This window comes from Athene cunicularia (assembly GCF_003259725.1).
Source record: "Athene cunicularia isolate RWA chromosome 2 unlocalized genomic scaffold, athCun1 chr2_part1, whole genome shotgun sequence".
Lineage (NCBI taxonomy): Eukaryota > Metazoa > Chordata > Aves > Strigiformes > Strigidae > Athene > Athene cunicularia.
This window is the reverse complement of record NW_020799095.1, coordinates 109,003,205-109,020,198: the sequence shown is the minus strand read 5'-3', so window position 1 is coordinate 109,020,198 and position 16,994 is coordinate 109,003,205. Positions and strand designations below refer to the sequence as shown.

General features: G+C 39.7%; 1 protein-coding gene across 1 annotated transcript in view; it reads right to left on the bottom strand.

Moving 5' to 3' along the window:
* Window positions 1–16,994, bottom strand: part of LOC113476129 (chloride channel protein C-like) — an 80,089-nt gene that overhangs the window by 50,785 nt on the left and 12,310 nt on the right. The window contains 7 exon segments of the mRNA XM_026841460.1: window positions 1,476–1,549; window positions 1,551–1,649; window positions 3,230–3,401; window positions 3,895–3,940; window positions 3,943–3,994; window positions 9,053–9,150; window positions 13,875–14,069. Of these exon segments, the coding sequence (XP_026697261.1) occupies window positions 1,476–1,549; window positions 1,551–1,649; window positions 3,230–3,401; window positions 3,895–3,940; window positions 3,943–3,994; window positions 9,053–9,150; window positions 13,875–14,069 (736 nt within the window).

Here is a 16,994-nt window from a genome sequence, read left to right as displayed (position 1 = left end):
AATTATATCTGCAGCCAGACCATAAACTAATGGTTTACAAATGATAGTTGAATTAAGATGTATTGAGCCATTACAAGAAAATTCAAGCCTACTTTGGAAAAGACATTACATTTAGAGGTAACTGGGGTTCTCAGAAACTTACACCTAGTGTTCAGGCACCAACTTTCCCCCCCTTCAAGTCTTATAGACTCAGTAGTTGGCCAACAAATACTACAGTAACTTCCAAAAGATGCATAACAGCAATAACAGAAGCAAAAATACCACAGTGCATTTGTACATAATGGATAAGAAAGTGCTAAAGTACCAAGAGGACACTGAAGGAGGAGTGTTTCCATAATCAATCTAATTATTATTTCACAATAGAGAAATTTTTATGCACATACAACACCTTTCAAGCTAAAACATTGAAATAATGCTTCCTACACAATTTACACAACCTATCACTAAAATGAACTAAATTTGGAGCCAGTGCCAATAAACAGCTACTTTATCAAACACTGTGCAACAGTGTACGAGGGGGGAAAATCCTGGCTTGGTCACTCCGGGTGAATTCTGACATCTGCAAAGATTTTAATGAGATCCTTTCGGGCAAAGCCAGCCGGGCAGTCAAGGCTGGATTTAGTCATGGGTGAAATTTCCACACACAGTAACACTCATTAGACTTGAATGTCCTGTCATGGGAGGGTGAAAGCTTCCCACTTGTGACCTCAACATCACTTTTCTGTTGACTAAGCTGAATTTCAGCTGCGCCTTACAACTCACCATTGCCAGGTGTTGCAACCAGGGAGAGCAAAGAACATCCTCTCTAATTATCAGAGTACTATTTGCAAATCCTTTAGCTTCCAGAGGTTTGCCTGGAAAGTATTGCGCAGACTCAAAATGTTCTGTTATAAAAGATGGGGGCAGGAAACAGAAATATGAAATGTGTTCCAAGTGAATCTCAAAATTTTGAAATCTATAAGGCACAAATTTACCAGAGAGACCTGGGAGGCTTCCCATCGCATCACTTGCCTGTACTACTCCAAATCCTTCACTTACTCCAGCTAGAAGACCATATTGAGCCCCAGCATTAAAAAGGTGTATTGCACAAGACCCTCAGCTCTCACAGAATTCATAATGTTCTACTATTTCTGTGTAATCCAGAAGAAACAAGAGATAGTATATTCTATTTTCTTGTTTGTAAACCACTGATGCCATTACAGTTTCTGTAATGCCAAAAAATTTTAAAAATAAGAAAGCAGTCACATTTCTCAGTCAAAGTGTTATTTGCAAACTTACACTTCACAAATAAAAGATCCCAGAAAAAAAAAAAAACAAACCACCACCATCACCTCTTCACGCAAGCTAGAAATAGCCAGGCCATTAATTTATTTCTCTGTGGTTCAAAGTGCATGGGATACCTGTGGTTCATTTAGCTGTGGCAGCAAAAGCTCAACTCAACCTCGGCCACACAAATAGCTCAAAACTTAACATACTTATCATTATCACAGTGAGAGAGATGGTCAGCCTTGACACACCACTGAAAAAGGAGGCAGCTCCAATGACAGCAGAGACCTGGATCAATCCATGCTCCATATTCATTAGTTTGAACACCAAAAATGGAAACAAGGATCAAACCAATTATCCTGCCATACAAAGCTCCTGTGTATCTGTATGCAAGAAGAAAAAGACCAGTCCTCTTGCCAGCGATAGTGTTCTCTAGAAATGCTTCTAATATTCTGATGATCCCAGATTAGTTTTATCAACTTCTGTAGTGACTCCTTTCCCAAGGAGAAGTTCTACATCTTCCTTAGTATGAGCATTTACTTAGTGCCCGTCACGAGCATAAAACTACCAGATTTACCATACTTTGAAGAAAAAGGACTATCAGCATGTCTTAATGTCCTTCAAAGACAAATGAAAATAAACCTTATAGGAATACAGTCAAAATTATAGGCCACAGTTATACACACTGGCATATTTCAGATAAAAAGCCCACACTTCTAGACCTCCAGCCTTATATAATTTGTTAAAATTAAGTCTACCTGTGCCCCATAAACCTGGCAAGTAAAATATTACAGCCATATAACAAATGTGCAAAATGGAATAATAGGTATTAATGACCTGCCCAGAGCTAACCAGGAATGAAGCTGTGAAAAGAACCCAGGAGTCCTCAAACCAACCATATTCTACACTGAAGATTAAAACCAAAATTTAACACATCTGAACATGCAATTGCTGGTGTGATACACAGCATTTCATTCCATATGCAAGGAATTAAGCATATAGATTCAAGCATCAGCCAATGAACTGGATTTGTACAGATATTCACGTTCTAGAAATGGTGATTTATTATTATTTATACAATAGCCATATATATTTTCTGATTTGGGGAGCATCTTCTTGCACCACTATACAACTTTTTCACATTTATCCACTCAACTTATTTTATTGATGGATGCAGTTCAATTAGTTCTAGAATGATTAGAAAAATTAGGTTGTGGGATCAGAAACACGGGTGCTGTCTGACAGATTTAACTATCTATATCTATTCAGCCAAGTATGCCATGTTTCAGCAAACAATGCATATCAAAAATTGATTTAGACCACAGTTTGGGGAGGGTAGGAGGCAAATACTCAGGGGTAGAGAAAAGACAGAAGGTTGTACACACAACTATTTATTCTTAGAATTTTTTTGGTATTTGAATTGCATTATGCTGGATACTCACTCTCCAGCCATGATTCCTTGCTTGCTGAACATTAAACCTCTCAACATTACTATAAGAACTTTGCTCTAGTCTACCACAGCTTTTTAAAAAGTACAACAAAAGACCTAACTGCAGTTTTCTCCAAAGCCTAGGGTGTTGATGTCCAAGATTAAGATTCAGGCTATTATGTGCATAAGAAACAGATGAAATGTCTGGATCTGAACCCATGTTTCTACAGTTACAGAGATGGAGCCAGCAGCCGAGACTCTCTCTGGATCCCCAAAGGATTCAAATGATCTATACTTGGAAAGTACATAGTTTTGGCTATGGTCCTTCCACAGCTATTCTCAGATGATTTTTCTTCATTCTTTTCCACAATTTTAGCATCTTTTTCCAAGCAAACCATCCTGTTCCACCTATATAACCTCCTCCAAGCAATTATAGCTTTGCTATTGGCAAGCTTTCAGTTTACAATTTAGATTGTTGCTACTCAACACCGGCCTTTTGTACAGGAAGCTCAAACTGAGATGGGTGAAGCTTACAGCATAGGAATAACCAGGCCACTCGCAACAGCAGAACCTGCTGTCCAACAGCTGAGGATGAAATAAAATGCCAAAGCAGTACAAAGAGATGCATATCCAAATTCTTCGCGAGCCCCACGTTTAAAGAGCTATGTGATCCCTTGCTTCCCATTTTCAATTAGAAGCGTAGCAGCTGCAACACAGAGGAAAAGATGTGGAAAGGCAACATTAAAAGGATCCTTTACAAAAATAGTTTGTAGTAGTTCTCATTTGCCTAAAGCTGAAAAAAAAAATCAACAAAGTACATAGGTCAGTTAATTGAGTTAACATGATGTCTTCAGCATCTGAGGCACCTTCAGGAAAACAAGGAACATTTGTTCTTTCCAGCCTGGTCTGTGTGATGTTAATCTTGATCTAAACAAGAAGAAACTGCAGCCATTTAAGCCAAAGAAAGGCAACCGTACTACTTCATCAGGGCTCCTTCCCCATTCCTTTCAGAGGTAATAACTCAGGAACTTCCCAGCATATTTGGCTCAAATATGGCATTTAGTTCTGATATATCCCTCAAAAGGGAGCACTACATTGCTTTGAAGCAAACCTACATTATCAGTAGATATACTTGGATATCACCTCAAGTTACATAAATTCTATTTGTTCCCAGGTGTCATTCACTTAGCTCCCCTTACCTTGATTGAAGGTTTGATTAGAATATCTGATTCTATCTGGATCAACCCCCAGCTTGATGAACAGCTATATTCTGAAATTTCCCTCTTGGACTGATTTATGCTTAAATATTAAAAACAAAAAAAAGTTATTAAATAGATTAATATAACTTACCTTAGTGCCTGTACAGAATGTGTATATTAGATATAAATTTTACACAAAATGCCTACTTCCCCTTATATCTCCCAAATTAAGTTGTTTTATTAACTAATAAATCTAGTTTACTAGATCAGTTTATTAATTATTCTACTAAACTAATAAATCTGGTTTATTAATGCTCATGTTCCTCTGCATAAACCTTCAACTGCTGAAATCCAAAATTTCCAAAACTAGGAATCACATTACACTGCCTAAAAAAACAAGGGGGAAAAAAAATCTGATTAAAATGTCCACTCTGGCCTTGATCTCCTTGTCCACACATCACTCTGTAACTCTATAAAATAGGATAAGCAGACCAAAAATTTATCATGCCTGATGAACACATCAGTAGGAAGCACAGCATCCCAAGCTAACAGATGCATTTGCAGTTAAAAAGCTCTGCACAGGAGAGTGTCATGGAGAGCCAGAAGGACTTAGAGGTTTCCTCTTCTACAGCAGCACAAGCTAGACCCAAACCACACCTAAAGATGTTTGTCCAACAGATTCTAAAACTCTCCTTCAGTAAATATTGCGACCAGTTATTTCAACATCTTGCAGTTTAGAGTGCCAGTTATCATGCTGACCATGACTCGCCTTTCTGTACAGCGCTACTATTCCTGGACACTTTCTCAATCTCTGTCATCCAGAGCAATTGCATTCTTCAAACAGGTACAACTTCCTTCTTTCAGTCTGGAAAGTATCCAGCATGTTTTGGACATCACCACAACTTAAACAGTAACAATACGAACTCTGTTAGTAGAACAAAGAGCAGATCTGTGGTATTTGACCCACCTGATCCCCGCTCAGAACTACAAGGAAAACTTAAAATGCAGGCAACATCTAGTGCAAGAAAATTTCTTCCAGACCCCAGATTGGCAATCAAAGGAACACAAGATACTTCCCAATCTTGTATTTGCTTTTTACATTAATCCAACCACTCAAACAAGAATATATTCCAAATTCATAATGGTTAATAAAAAAAAACCCAAAAACTTAATTTATTCCATCCTGCTTTAGAAATGGTATGATTGTGTAACCCACTTATAGCAAAGCCTCAAGTTCTATACAAATGTCTTTTCTACCAATAAAGGAGTGCACACACAAAAACCAGCACATCTGAGAGACAATTTGAAGATTCCAGCAATGCCAAAATAACAAGAGAGAGAAACAACAAAAGAAAGGTTTTTTACTATTAAAATACATGGTTGAGCAAACTGAGACAATGGAGATGTAGGAGTTGTTTGCACACAGAGTTTTGTACCACTAAATCTTTCCATTTGAAATCAGCATATTTAGTAGAGACAGGTTTCTCCATGGTGCCAGCGGGAGGACGGCACTGCCACACTGCATGCTGCAGGAATGCATGTGCTGTACCGAGACCTGCTAATGGCAGAAGCCCATCGCTTCTTTACCTCCTTCTCCTGCCTCCCCACAGCCTCCTTCTCCTAGGATTATCAAGGCCTGCTGGAAAGTGCTACAAAACACTACTGAAAGCACTGTTCCAGTATAAATTTATGAGGATAAGCTACACTAGAAGGAAGCGCTGTCTTCCTGGCATAGCCACATACAGCCCCACCTGGAGCTGCAACTCTTGTACAGTCATGGCTTAAAAGAAAAAACATACACTTCACCAAGCTGGATCAGTACAAAAGTCAAAATTAAGCACCTTACAGGTTTTTTTGTTATATAGTTCTTACTGGATATCATAAAGTGGCAATGGTGCCTATTATTAACCTGTTGGATCTCCAAAGGTTAATGGTATTTACCTGCCTCTAGAGCACTATCCAAGAATCTCAGATTTTGTTGAGATGAACCAAATCTAAATGATCCTAACCAAAGTCTCATGATTGCAGTCACAATTCCCTTTTTAAACTTCTAAGAACAAAAGAACAGTGAACAAGTTTCTTTTCCACATTTAGTCTTGTACCTTACTACAAGCTTACTAGAGACATCATCACTACATATGCATGGCCCTGCAAAATCCAGAACAATTTGGTGCTTAATTCCCCTCAGATCTATCTATATTCAACAGGATGTACTCTTTATAACTTGTAGCTACACCAAATGAAAAATTGGCACTAAGACCATTTAGCCTTCAGGTTGGATCAGCCTGACTATTTCTGATTCAGAGATAGACAAAAAAAGCCATGAAACTATTGTGGTTTCAGATGTTTTTCCTTTAGAGCAAAAATAGCTTTGTTTCGAAAAATAACATTTTGCAAGCATTTAGTCCTTAAAAGAAAAAAGGGTGTTGGGGTGAGATAAAAGTTTTTTTCTGTGGCAATCCAAATAGCCGTAGCCAAGTCCTTGTACTCAGTGACAAAGTTTGCTTTTATAAAGAATATGTAAATACATATTATAGCAAACAATACCAAACCAGGTATTGCAAGTCAGATGACAGTCTAGAATTGGTGGCAAGAATGGGAAAGTATGTCTGTTTTTTATAAACCTAAATAAGTTGTTCAGACTCCAGTCACCAACGGCAAGTTATTCAGTATTTACAGTTCATATTACACAATATATATATATATATATATATATGATGCTGCCCACTTGGAAGAAGGAATTAATAAATTTTACAGACTTATGAATTTGTAAAACTACAAGTTGGTAGTGACCATTTACACTGTGAAATCAAGCTGTCATTTAACCTCAAGCAATTCTTTTTCTACTTCCTCTGGATTCCTCATAGGTATTTCTCAAGAAAGATATTTAGACTGCAAAACATATATCAGATTCAAGGATCAATTCAACCATATTACCCAGAATATCCCTAGCCATTCACACACACATTACCTGCCTGTTCATTAATACTGTATTTGTCATTTTAAGTCCCCAGATTACAATTTGTGCTGTAGTGGCATGTGCCTCTGATGTGTTACATATTGGTGTTCTTATGTAGAGGACTGTCAGTGTAGAGGATAGTCAGTGACCTACTGCATCACATAGACACATACAAGTCGATGGGATGGGATACACCCGAGGGTGTTGAAGGAGCTGGCTGGGGTGCTCACCAAGCTGCTTTCCATCATTACCAGCATTCCCGGCTGACCGGGGAGGTCCCGACAGACTGGAAATTGGCCAATGTGACACCCATATACAAGAAGGGTCAGAAGAATGATCCAGGAAATTACAGGCCTGTCAGCTTGACTTCACTACCCGGGAAGCTGATGGAGCAGCTCATCCTGAGTGCCATCACACAACACATGCGGGACAACCAGATGCTCAGGCCCAGTCAGCAGGGGTTTATGAAAGGCAGGTCCTGCCTGACAAACCTGATCTCCTTCTGTGACAGGGCAACCTGCTTATTGGATGAGGGAAAGGCTGTGGATGTTGTTTACCTTGACTTTAGTAAGGCCTTTGACACCATTTCCCACAGCATTCTCCTGGTGATACTGGCTGCTCATGGCTTGGATGGGCACACATTTTACTGGGTAAAAAACTGGCTGAATGGCCGGGCCCAAAGCGTTGTGGTGAACGGAGTTAAATCCAGTTGGGGGCCGGTCAAAAGTGGTGTCCCCCAGGGCTCAGTTTTGGGGCCACTCCTGTTTAACATCTTTATTGATGATCTAGAAAAGGGGATCAAGTGCACCCTCCGTCAGTTTGCAGATGACACCAAGTTGGGTGGGAGTGTTGATGTGCTCAAGGGTAGGGAGGCTCTGCGGAGAGACCTGGACAGGCTGGAGCCATGGGCTGAGCCCAACTGGAGGAGTTTCAATCAGGCCAAATGCCGGGGGCTGCCCTTGGGCCACAACAACCCCCAGCAGCGCTACAGGCTTGGGGAGGAGTGGCTGGAGAGCTGCCAGTCAGAGAGGGACCTGGGGGTGTTGATTGACAGCCGGCTGAACAGGAGCCAGCAGTGTGCCCAGGGGGCCAAGAAGGCCAATGGCATCCTGGCTTGTGTCAGCAATAGCGTGGCCAACAGGGACAGGGAAGGGATCTGACCCCTGTACTCAGCACTGGTGAGGTCGCCCCTCGATTCCTGTGTTCAGTTTTGGGCCCCTCACTACAAAAAGGACATTGAATGACTCGAGCGTGTCCAGAGAAGGGCAACGAAGCTGGTGCAGGGTCTGGAGCACAGGTCGTACGGGGAGCGGCTGAGGGAACTGGGGGTGTTTAGTCTGGAGAAGAGGAGGCTGAGGGGAGACCTCATCGCCCTCTACAGCCACCTGAAAGGAGGGTGCAGAGAGCTGGGGATGAGTCTCTTTAACCAAGTAATAAGCAATAGGACAACAGGGAACAGCCTTAAGTTGCACCAGGGAAGGTTTAGACTGGATATTAGGAAGCATCTCTTTCCAGAACAGGTTGTTAGGTACTGGAATGGGCTGCCCAGGGAGGTGGTGGGTCCCCATCCCTAGAGGTGTTTAAGAGTTGGGTAACATAGCACTTAGGGACATGATATAGTTGGAAATTGTCAGTGTTTGGTTAACGGCTGGATAAGATGATCTTCAAGGTCTTTTCCAACCTAGACAATTCTGTGATTCTGTGACTGGTCAGATAGTGTCTCTTAGACAACAGTAGCTGACTGAAGCTGAGAATTACAAAGGTTTTCCATTGGTTTCCATTTGTAGCTCTCCATTTAAAGCACAGCCTGTCTCCTATAGGCTTGTACATCTTATCTATAAGGCCTCTACACCTTTTAAAGCAAAATGAGGTTTTCAAATTGAAAAACTGCTTGAGTGATACATTCAGCCATGTTTCAGGCTCTTTTCATTTTTTAACTCCCTTTTGTTTCTTTCTCCTTTTTTTTCCCTTTAATTTGACATGATGGCAAATGCCTGTCACCAGAAAAGTTTAAGTGTAATTAAATTTTGGTGATTAAAAGATTAAGTGTGATACTTGTCTTTACATGAAGTAATTTTAAACATTCAGCTCTGATGCACCTTTGAATTTTTCCATCCCAAATCATTGTAACTGCTGACTGGGAGAAATGGTTAATAATGTATTTACATAGACACACTCCTGGTGACTCTCCCCACTTACATTTCTGAGTTGTTTCTCAGCTGGTAGTTTCTCACACCCATGACTGGAGTGCAAGGAAAGAAATATGATAAATATCCTGTAACAGTCGTCGTACATACCTGCAGGCATTAAAATAAGTAAACAGACTATTGTGAGATGTATAAACAGACAAAACCAGAAAGAAAAGTGTCTAAAATCACTAGTTCCAGCAGTTACCACAAGCAAATTGTCGTTTTGTCATGCCCACATATTCCAGAAGATCAACATTTGCTCATAAGCAATGAGTAAAGCCCAGATTCATCCCATCTAACATCAGAGACTTGACTGTTGCAACTAGGTAACTGGCCTCCAGCTCCATAGCCAGAGACCACCGCTAACTCCACGAAGACTTGCAGTATATGGGACACACCACACGTGCCCAGCCTCCCCACCATGCCCACAGCACTCAGTGGAGATGCGGTCAGCCAGAGCTCCTTGCAGGCTACTGGCCTGAGGCTGCAACCTGTGCACAGTAAGAACTCAGGATCTATGTGTCTTTCATTCAGGATCTTTCATTAAGGTTTTCCAGTTGGTACTTAAAAATTATACTGTGTGTCAAAAACAATCCACTGCTTCAATTTAAATTACTTCCTCATTTATGCAAATTTGAAGTCTCTGGCCAGTATGAACTAAAGCTAAAACTTGTTTCTACCTTGCAAACTTACTGTTTCCCTTGTCTTACAAGGAGGATGTTAGGAAAGGACAAATATGCAGTTAATCAACAGAAAGAAGTTCCTAGACATCCTAGCAATACTAGACAATGCCTAAATCAGAGTACATACTACAGACATTGCACTCCAAATGGATGAAGAGACATTATCAGGTCCTTCTCATAGTTTTCCCTATACCCATTTTGAAGCAAACATGAATGAAGCCAAAAATGTTTGAAATAGAGCACAGCAGAAGGTGTTTTTACTGGCTGCTTTGCATTAACCAAAAGCAAAAGAAGTTTTTACATGAGATGACTGTATTTCAGTTATACGTATTTTTCAACATAACATAGTTTAATATAACATAGGCATATTTCATTCAAAGCTAATGTTAGGGTTTTTATCTCAACTGAGATCAATTTACATTCCTAATTAAATGAAGATGCTCCCACACCCCCCCAAAAAAATATATATATATATATTTAGAAAAGATTTCACTAGACATCTGAAGAAAAATTACTGGAACACACAACCATAATAATATATTTTCCGAGCACAAGGTTTTGTGCACTTTGTGGATTGTTATAAAACAGCTCAGGGAGCAAATTTATAGAAACCCTCAAGCTGATATTCAGCTGTGTGCAGTTGTGACAATTTGTCAGACAAGAGTATCTCAAGTCTTTATTTCTCTGTATCTCAAAGATTATAAGCTTATAGGCCCAGTGCATCTACAAGAGATAGATGAAACTGGGAGTAGTTCAGTCTTCACAAAGCTTAGGTCAGGTTTTGTTTCTGAAAACTTAACTCTGGGACAGTTCAAACCCAGGTCAAGTTTTGCCAAAGCTCCAAAGTCCAAAGGGAACTAGAAGGACAGCTAGTCTGGAGTCAGTGGCTACATATTTAAAGCAGTAGCCTATCTTCACAGCTAGGTAGAAAAAAAAAAAATCATCCTCTCAAGTAGCCTTTTAAAGTTTTGACAGCTTAATATATAAATATATATGCATATATCCTTAAATTGTCCACCCTGCCCATGGAAACACTGAGCTTTTGGAAAAGAAGCATTAGTCAACATGATTAAAAAAATAGAAAGATAGCTCTGCCAGATTCTTGGCAAAACATTATCTACATTGTGATTTCCTCACAGAGAGAAAGGTGATGAATTGAGGAGAAGCAAACGCAGGCCAAGGGGCAGAAGGGCACTTAGGAAGACAGCTTTGCCTAATCTATGGACTGAAGATTAGATATTCAATTCCAGTCAAAGGAATGGTACTCCGGGTTATGTTGTGGGTGTGGAAGATACCGTGATGGGTTCTTTCCAAGTTTAAACGCAGACAAGATTATTTTTGGTTAAAGTCACCGTGACATAGTTTCTTTCAGTTGTCTGATTATGTGAGTTTATAAATAAATTTTTTTTTAAAGTATGGTTCTTTCTCAGATCAAACAGTTTCTTTCCTGCCGTTTGTTTGCCAGGTTATAATAAAATAAGGACTGTGACCTAGCAGGATCTCCTAGAGCTAATAAAAAGGAAAAACAGTCTGAATAAGAGTTCATGCTACAAAAGTTAATGTAAAAAAAACAGTATTTAAAAAAAAGTAAGGATGAAGACAAAAATATATAAATAAAAAAGCTCTTGTAAACACTACAAAACACATGCTCTTGTCCCAGTTACAGTTATGATCTAGAAAGGTGCTAACTGCCCCATGAACTTTTGGGGTCAGTGAGGCACAACTCCAAGACAACATAAAATAACTTTTAGGAGGCATTTTTCTTTAGGTCCAACACTAAATCTTTCCTGGCTGATCTTTTACCATCCTGGGTCTTGCTGTCTTGTGTGTGGCTGTTTTGGGTTTGGGTTTTTTTTTTCAGAAAAGTAATAACAAACTATGTATTTTGTATGTGTTTAAGTAGTTTATGCAAGGTTTTTGCAATGTACTCTGAGAAAGCCAAACCTTTCCCAATAGCAGGGGAAGCAGCTGTCAAACACACAGCTCCAGTTCTAAATTGTTAAAATAATAATTGTTACAAACCTGACCTCGCACAAACGGAGGTCCTTGAAAAGCCTTGAGAAACCATGAAGTTTACACAGGACTCTACTCCTCATCCTGCTGGTTTGAAAACTGGGTTTTTGTTAGGATGTCTCACTGCAGTTCTCAACAGCACAAAGTCCCAAATCCTTTGCAAGACCTGGGAGCAAATTTGCAGCACAACGAAAGAATGCCGAGAGCAGTGGAAAGTCTCTCCCTAATACTGAGAAAACCCATTTTCCCTGCCTACTTTACCCACTCCTTCAAACGTGGAAGCAAAAAGCTTCAAGTGATTTCCTCAGGGTGTCTGCCCTCAGCGAGATGCTGAGCTAACACGGCTGCAAACTGAAAAGCCGTTATCCTGCCGCTAAGAGGAGCTAAAATCCAGTTGTCATCGATGGCATGGGCCAGTTCCAGCACGGTCCTTTCCCCGGGATCCCTTCTCCTCCTCCTCTTCCTCCTACCGGAGGTCGGATTTCACCTCTGATGTGCCATCAGAGCGCCCAACGAGCAGGATGCTGCCGCTGCTGCCAGCAACGAGCAGGACCAGGCAGAGGAGGAGGAGCTGGACTGCCACAGCACGCACAGCTTTCAAGGGCTAAATGAAATGAGCTCTTTCTGACACTACAGAGAGGAATAGTGCAACCTATGGGAAACAAACGTGCACATCTCTGTGCCAATCTGCCGAGAGCTTGCAGAGAATTGACCACGTGCCTCAACCTATGGTTATTCACACTTTTTGTATTTAAAATACTAATTGTTTTCCTCCCAGTATCATTCAGGTTGCTGATGAAAGCACAAGTGCTTGCAAGGAGGCTGAAGCTTATGTCCTTTTGCTGGCTCAGAGTAAAGGCTGCTGAAGGCATGTCTGGGCTCATGGGAGGAAAGCATCTATATGGCCAGCCCAGGTCTACAATTGAGCAACCCTCTCTCGAGGAGGGAGGGAAGTATACAATAGTACATATATATATATAGCATACATAAAACATATTGGCAAGTTTGACCAAGAAAGGGCAGAAGGAAGGGGCTTTAGCTTGCACTGATTTCCCTAAAGAAAGATCATCTCAACACTTAAAAAGGTCTGAAAACTCCTCAAAACTGATGGAAAAAAAGAGAAAAATTATGACAAGCAGGTATTCACTAGAGAAACTTGCAGAGAAACCCAAATTTGCACAATTTTACTAAAAGTGCAGTAGAAAAGCTTTGAAAGTTTCCTTCCTCCAAATTTAACAACATACTTAAGTTATAACCAAAGCATAAAATTGAAAATTATGAAGATATTCAACATATGGGAACCTTTTGTCTATACCCTTTTCATTCCAATGGCATGACCCTCCCCAAAGCCATACAATGCCAAATGGAAACTCCAAAGCATGAAGGTAAAAAGGCCCCATCATGCCTCATCAGGACATCTGAGGCTCCAGTCTGACTTCCATCAGTAACAACTAGGGGTAACTGACTACAGATAAATAGTTAGCTTCAGAAAGTTTTCTGTACCTATCCGTAACTTTTAAACCCTCTACAACATTTACTCTTTATGCATCTATTCTTCTCACAGGAGGCAGAGATGATCTTTGCTATCTTGAGGCAAGAATGGTTATGGTAATAGTCTTCTAATTATTCTTTCCAATGTAAGAGCTGAAAAAGTGCCCAGATGCAGAGGTGTGGAAGAGGATGTCCACCTGGTTCTGCTACATGAGCAAGCTGCATGGGATAATGAGAGGATCAATCACTAGCCAGGAAAAATGGAGAAAAATTATGAAATCTACATCTGACAGCCCTCCACTGATTGCAAATAAATGCAAAAGCACACCAATATAACTGCTACACTCACTAAGTTGATATACTATCCTCGGAGCAGAGCAGCAGTGGGCAAGCAACTCTACAGATAAAATACTTCAAGCATTAAAAAACAAAACAAATAACAGAAACAAAACATGTCTTTTCCATTCTTACATACCCACCATCATTAAATACCTATATGTACTTTGTAAATCCATGTTTGCTGTACTCTGCTGCACATTATCAAGTACCAGCAGGTGAGATTCACTTTTCCATCCAGCCAATTTATGACCTGCCCTCATTAGCCATTGTAAATATTATATAATCAAGAGAACCATATTTACTTACAAGAATGAGCACACTTTCCAACAGCTTGCTTGTTTTTCTAAGGGATAATATTGGAATTGAATTAAAGAACTGCATATGTAATTTATTAATCTTTATATTTAGGGAAACAAAGAGAGCTCCCAGAAGACCTCCAAGCACTCCAAGAATGATGGTGGGAACAAAGGCCAAGACATTCATGTCCAGCAAGTTCTTAACCTGAGGCAAAAAAAGAAAAAAAAAATTATCAGTGTCCTGCCAGTGACATGAAATACCATACCTTCTCTTACAAAACTTGATACTACAAAGTCATTTCCATACAGGAAATAAATCTTTCCTTGCAGTTTACGGAGCTCAGCTAATTAATTTAAAGCTGATCTCATGAGAGATAGTGTGCTCTTGCACACCTCACAGGAGTGGAACCAGCAGGTAGACACTGATGTTAGCAATCACAGCAGAAACCGCTATGATGCACTGCAGTTACCACAAGCACTTAGCACTTCAGATTACATCCACACAACATGACATATTGGCCTTACTGAACACTTCAAACGATTCTGCTGAACCAGAGCTTTCTTCACTGTGACTATATCTACATTTGGGAAAGTTCATTTATTAAGCGTCTACCTGCATCCATGTCCTTGACATCATTTATAAATAAATTTATTTAAGTAAAACTGTGAAAAATTCATGCTGATCTGGAACAACTTGCAGAACAAGAATCACAACGCAGAATACAGTCTGGCAGCTGGAATAGTAATTGAATTTTCTGCTTGATTCCTCAACAGGCAGCAAGGATGAGAGCAATATCATGTTTTAATTTTATCTTCCAGCTAACAGAAAGAGTCAACAGATCAGTGGCAATCTATTAAAAGCTGTGAGGATATTTCCTTAGCCCAGGCTTAGAGTTACACAGCTTTTTGTCAAGATTAGGATCTGGGCAGAGTAAGAGATCACAAAATGCTCAAAAGGCTACCTGGCAAGAAGTAGTAAGGGCACATGTCAAGTGTTGCCACAAAAAAACCCTAAACGGGTATAATCTTGGGGGTAGCAGATTGGAGAAACTGTCAGCCTTCCTTAAATTGCTTGAGCAAGTGTACAGGCCCTCTTACTGTTCAAACTCTTATTTCTTCCTCCTCTTCTTCTTGACTCTTAATATTATTCTTGGTTTTTCTAAAATTAGCCTAGATTTTAACAAATCCACTGGGTGGCTGTACTAAACACTGGTGGTATTTCTTGACAGGAGGAATACCAAGGTCAAAATCCAGCCAGGCTTGAAGAGTAGGTCTATAGGGAGCTACAGACTGAAAAAATGGGTCTGGAAGAGGGAGAATCCCAGCAGCCATCTCCAGGCACAAGAAGCCCAACACCTGCAGGGTATACTCACGGGGAGTAGGAAAAGACTTGAGTTTTATCACACCTTACAATCAGGACTACAACCATCACATATGTAGGTACTCTATGTACTAATCAAAACTTTAATAATGCTATTTTTACCAATAGCTGCAACAAAATCAATCCTTCTCCAAAGGATTTAAAGAGAACTAATGCTTAAGGTGTTGAAATTCAGAGAAAAGTAGCTTAATTTGAAATAGAAAAATTCTGGTTTATTTACTGCAGGATCCAAGTACCTTGTATTATAGTCTACTTAATTCCAATATTGCATTAAAACTAAAAATGGACATGCATGGGTTTATTGTTTTCCCTCCCTAGCTCCATTTTTTCCTAAGGGAAAAATATACTGAGGTGTTTGTTTTAAAGTAATAGATATGCAAGTTACACTGCATGTGGCAATAAAGGTAAAGTCAAGCAAGTGCTTCACACACTGGGAATGAGAGGTGGCACAGTGTATTGTTTGTTTTTGTTGTAATATCAACCACAGTTTTTGGCCAGTCATCAAGAAAAATCTGTTACCTACAGAGCAAGTTTCACCTTTACAAATAATCCAGTGGTCTATGTAAAAATAAAGTGAAGCTTCCTGAAAATCTCATGCTCTGAAGTACAATAAATTTCCATTCTAACATTCTGCTAGGTAGAATGAAACCAAAGAAAACAAATAGTTTTCTTGAGAAACATAACCCACAAGCTTTCAACTCAGAGTTTATCCACTGTAAACTATGTTGGTTAATGTCACAAAACATGAAAGAAGCAAAATTTCCCCTGAGCCCCATGTTCAGTGAAATGAAAATGTTTCTGGTTATCTGTACCACACCAAGAGCCAAAATTATTGAACCGTGCCAGAAGTCATACTGATAATAATTTTAGCTAGCTTTTCCCTTTAATGACACTAAGACAAGATAGAAGGAGACAGAATCCACTGCTCTTTTCAGAAAACATCCTGAAAGGAATGTTAAAATGAGCAATGCTTATTGTAAAATAGCAATTGAAGTGAATCCACTCTCCCCTGTGCATGCAGCTGTTCACTGCACGATACTTCGGCTTCAGCAATGAATCTGGCTTCAACAGGCCTGACCCATTCCCTACCCATATAGTCTCACCTTTCTGCCACAAATTCTGATCTTCTTGGTTGTGTCACTGCAACTGTTTGGGGGACTGCACTATGAGTTGGTCCACAAAAATTATTTGGGTGGAAAACCAATGTATTCTCCACTTGTCCCAGCTAAACTTGTGGTAAAGCAAATATATCCCAAATACTTCTGCACAGCATATGCAAAATCATTATATCAGGCAGCATGAACAGAAAAAAAAATGTTGCCCATCTTCCCAACCAACTGGTTTCTGCATTGCTAGAGAGATACAAGCCAGAAGAAATTCAGAGATCAGTGAAAGTGATCGGGGAATTAGGTCAGGAAAAAATCTACTTAGCAAAAAGTGGATTCAGAAGACCAGGCTTTTATTTCTAGCTCTCTAATTGATTTTCAAGTCAAATACAAAGTAGGATATTTAGGCAAGAAAAGTGAAGATCATGATATTTGTACATCACTATTGAATCATCTTGCAATAAAAATGAGTGAAAGACATGATAATAAAAGCAACTACTTTTAGGTAGACACAAGGTAAAATTCAAAGATCAAGGCTGTGTCGTGCTGGAATGAATAAAGGTAGCTGAGGCTGAAGGTCACCTCCATTGTGCAATCAGGAACAAAGAGTGATTATATATTTTCAAACATTTAATCTGTAAAC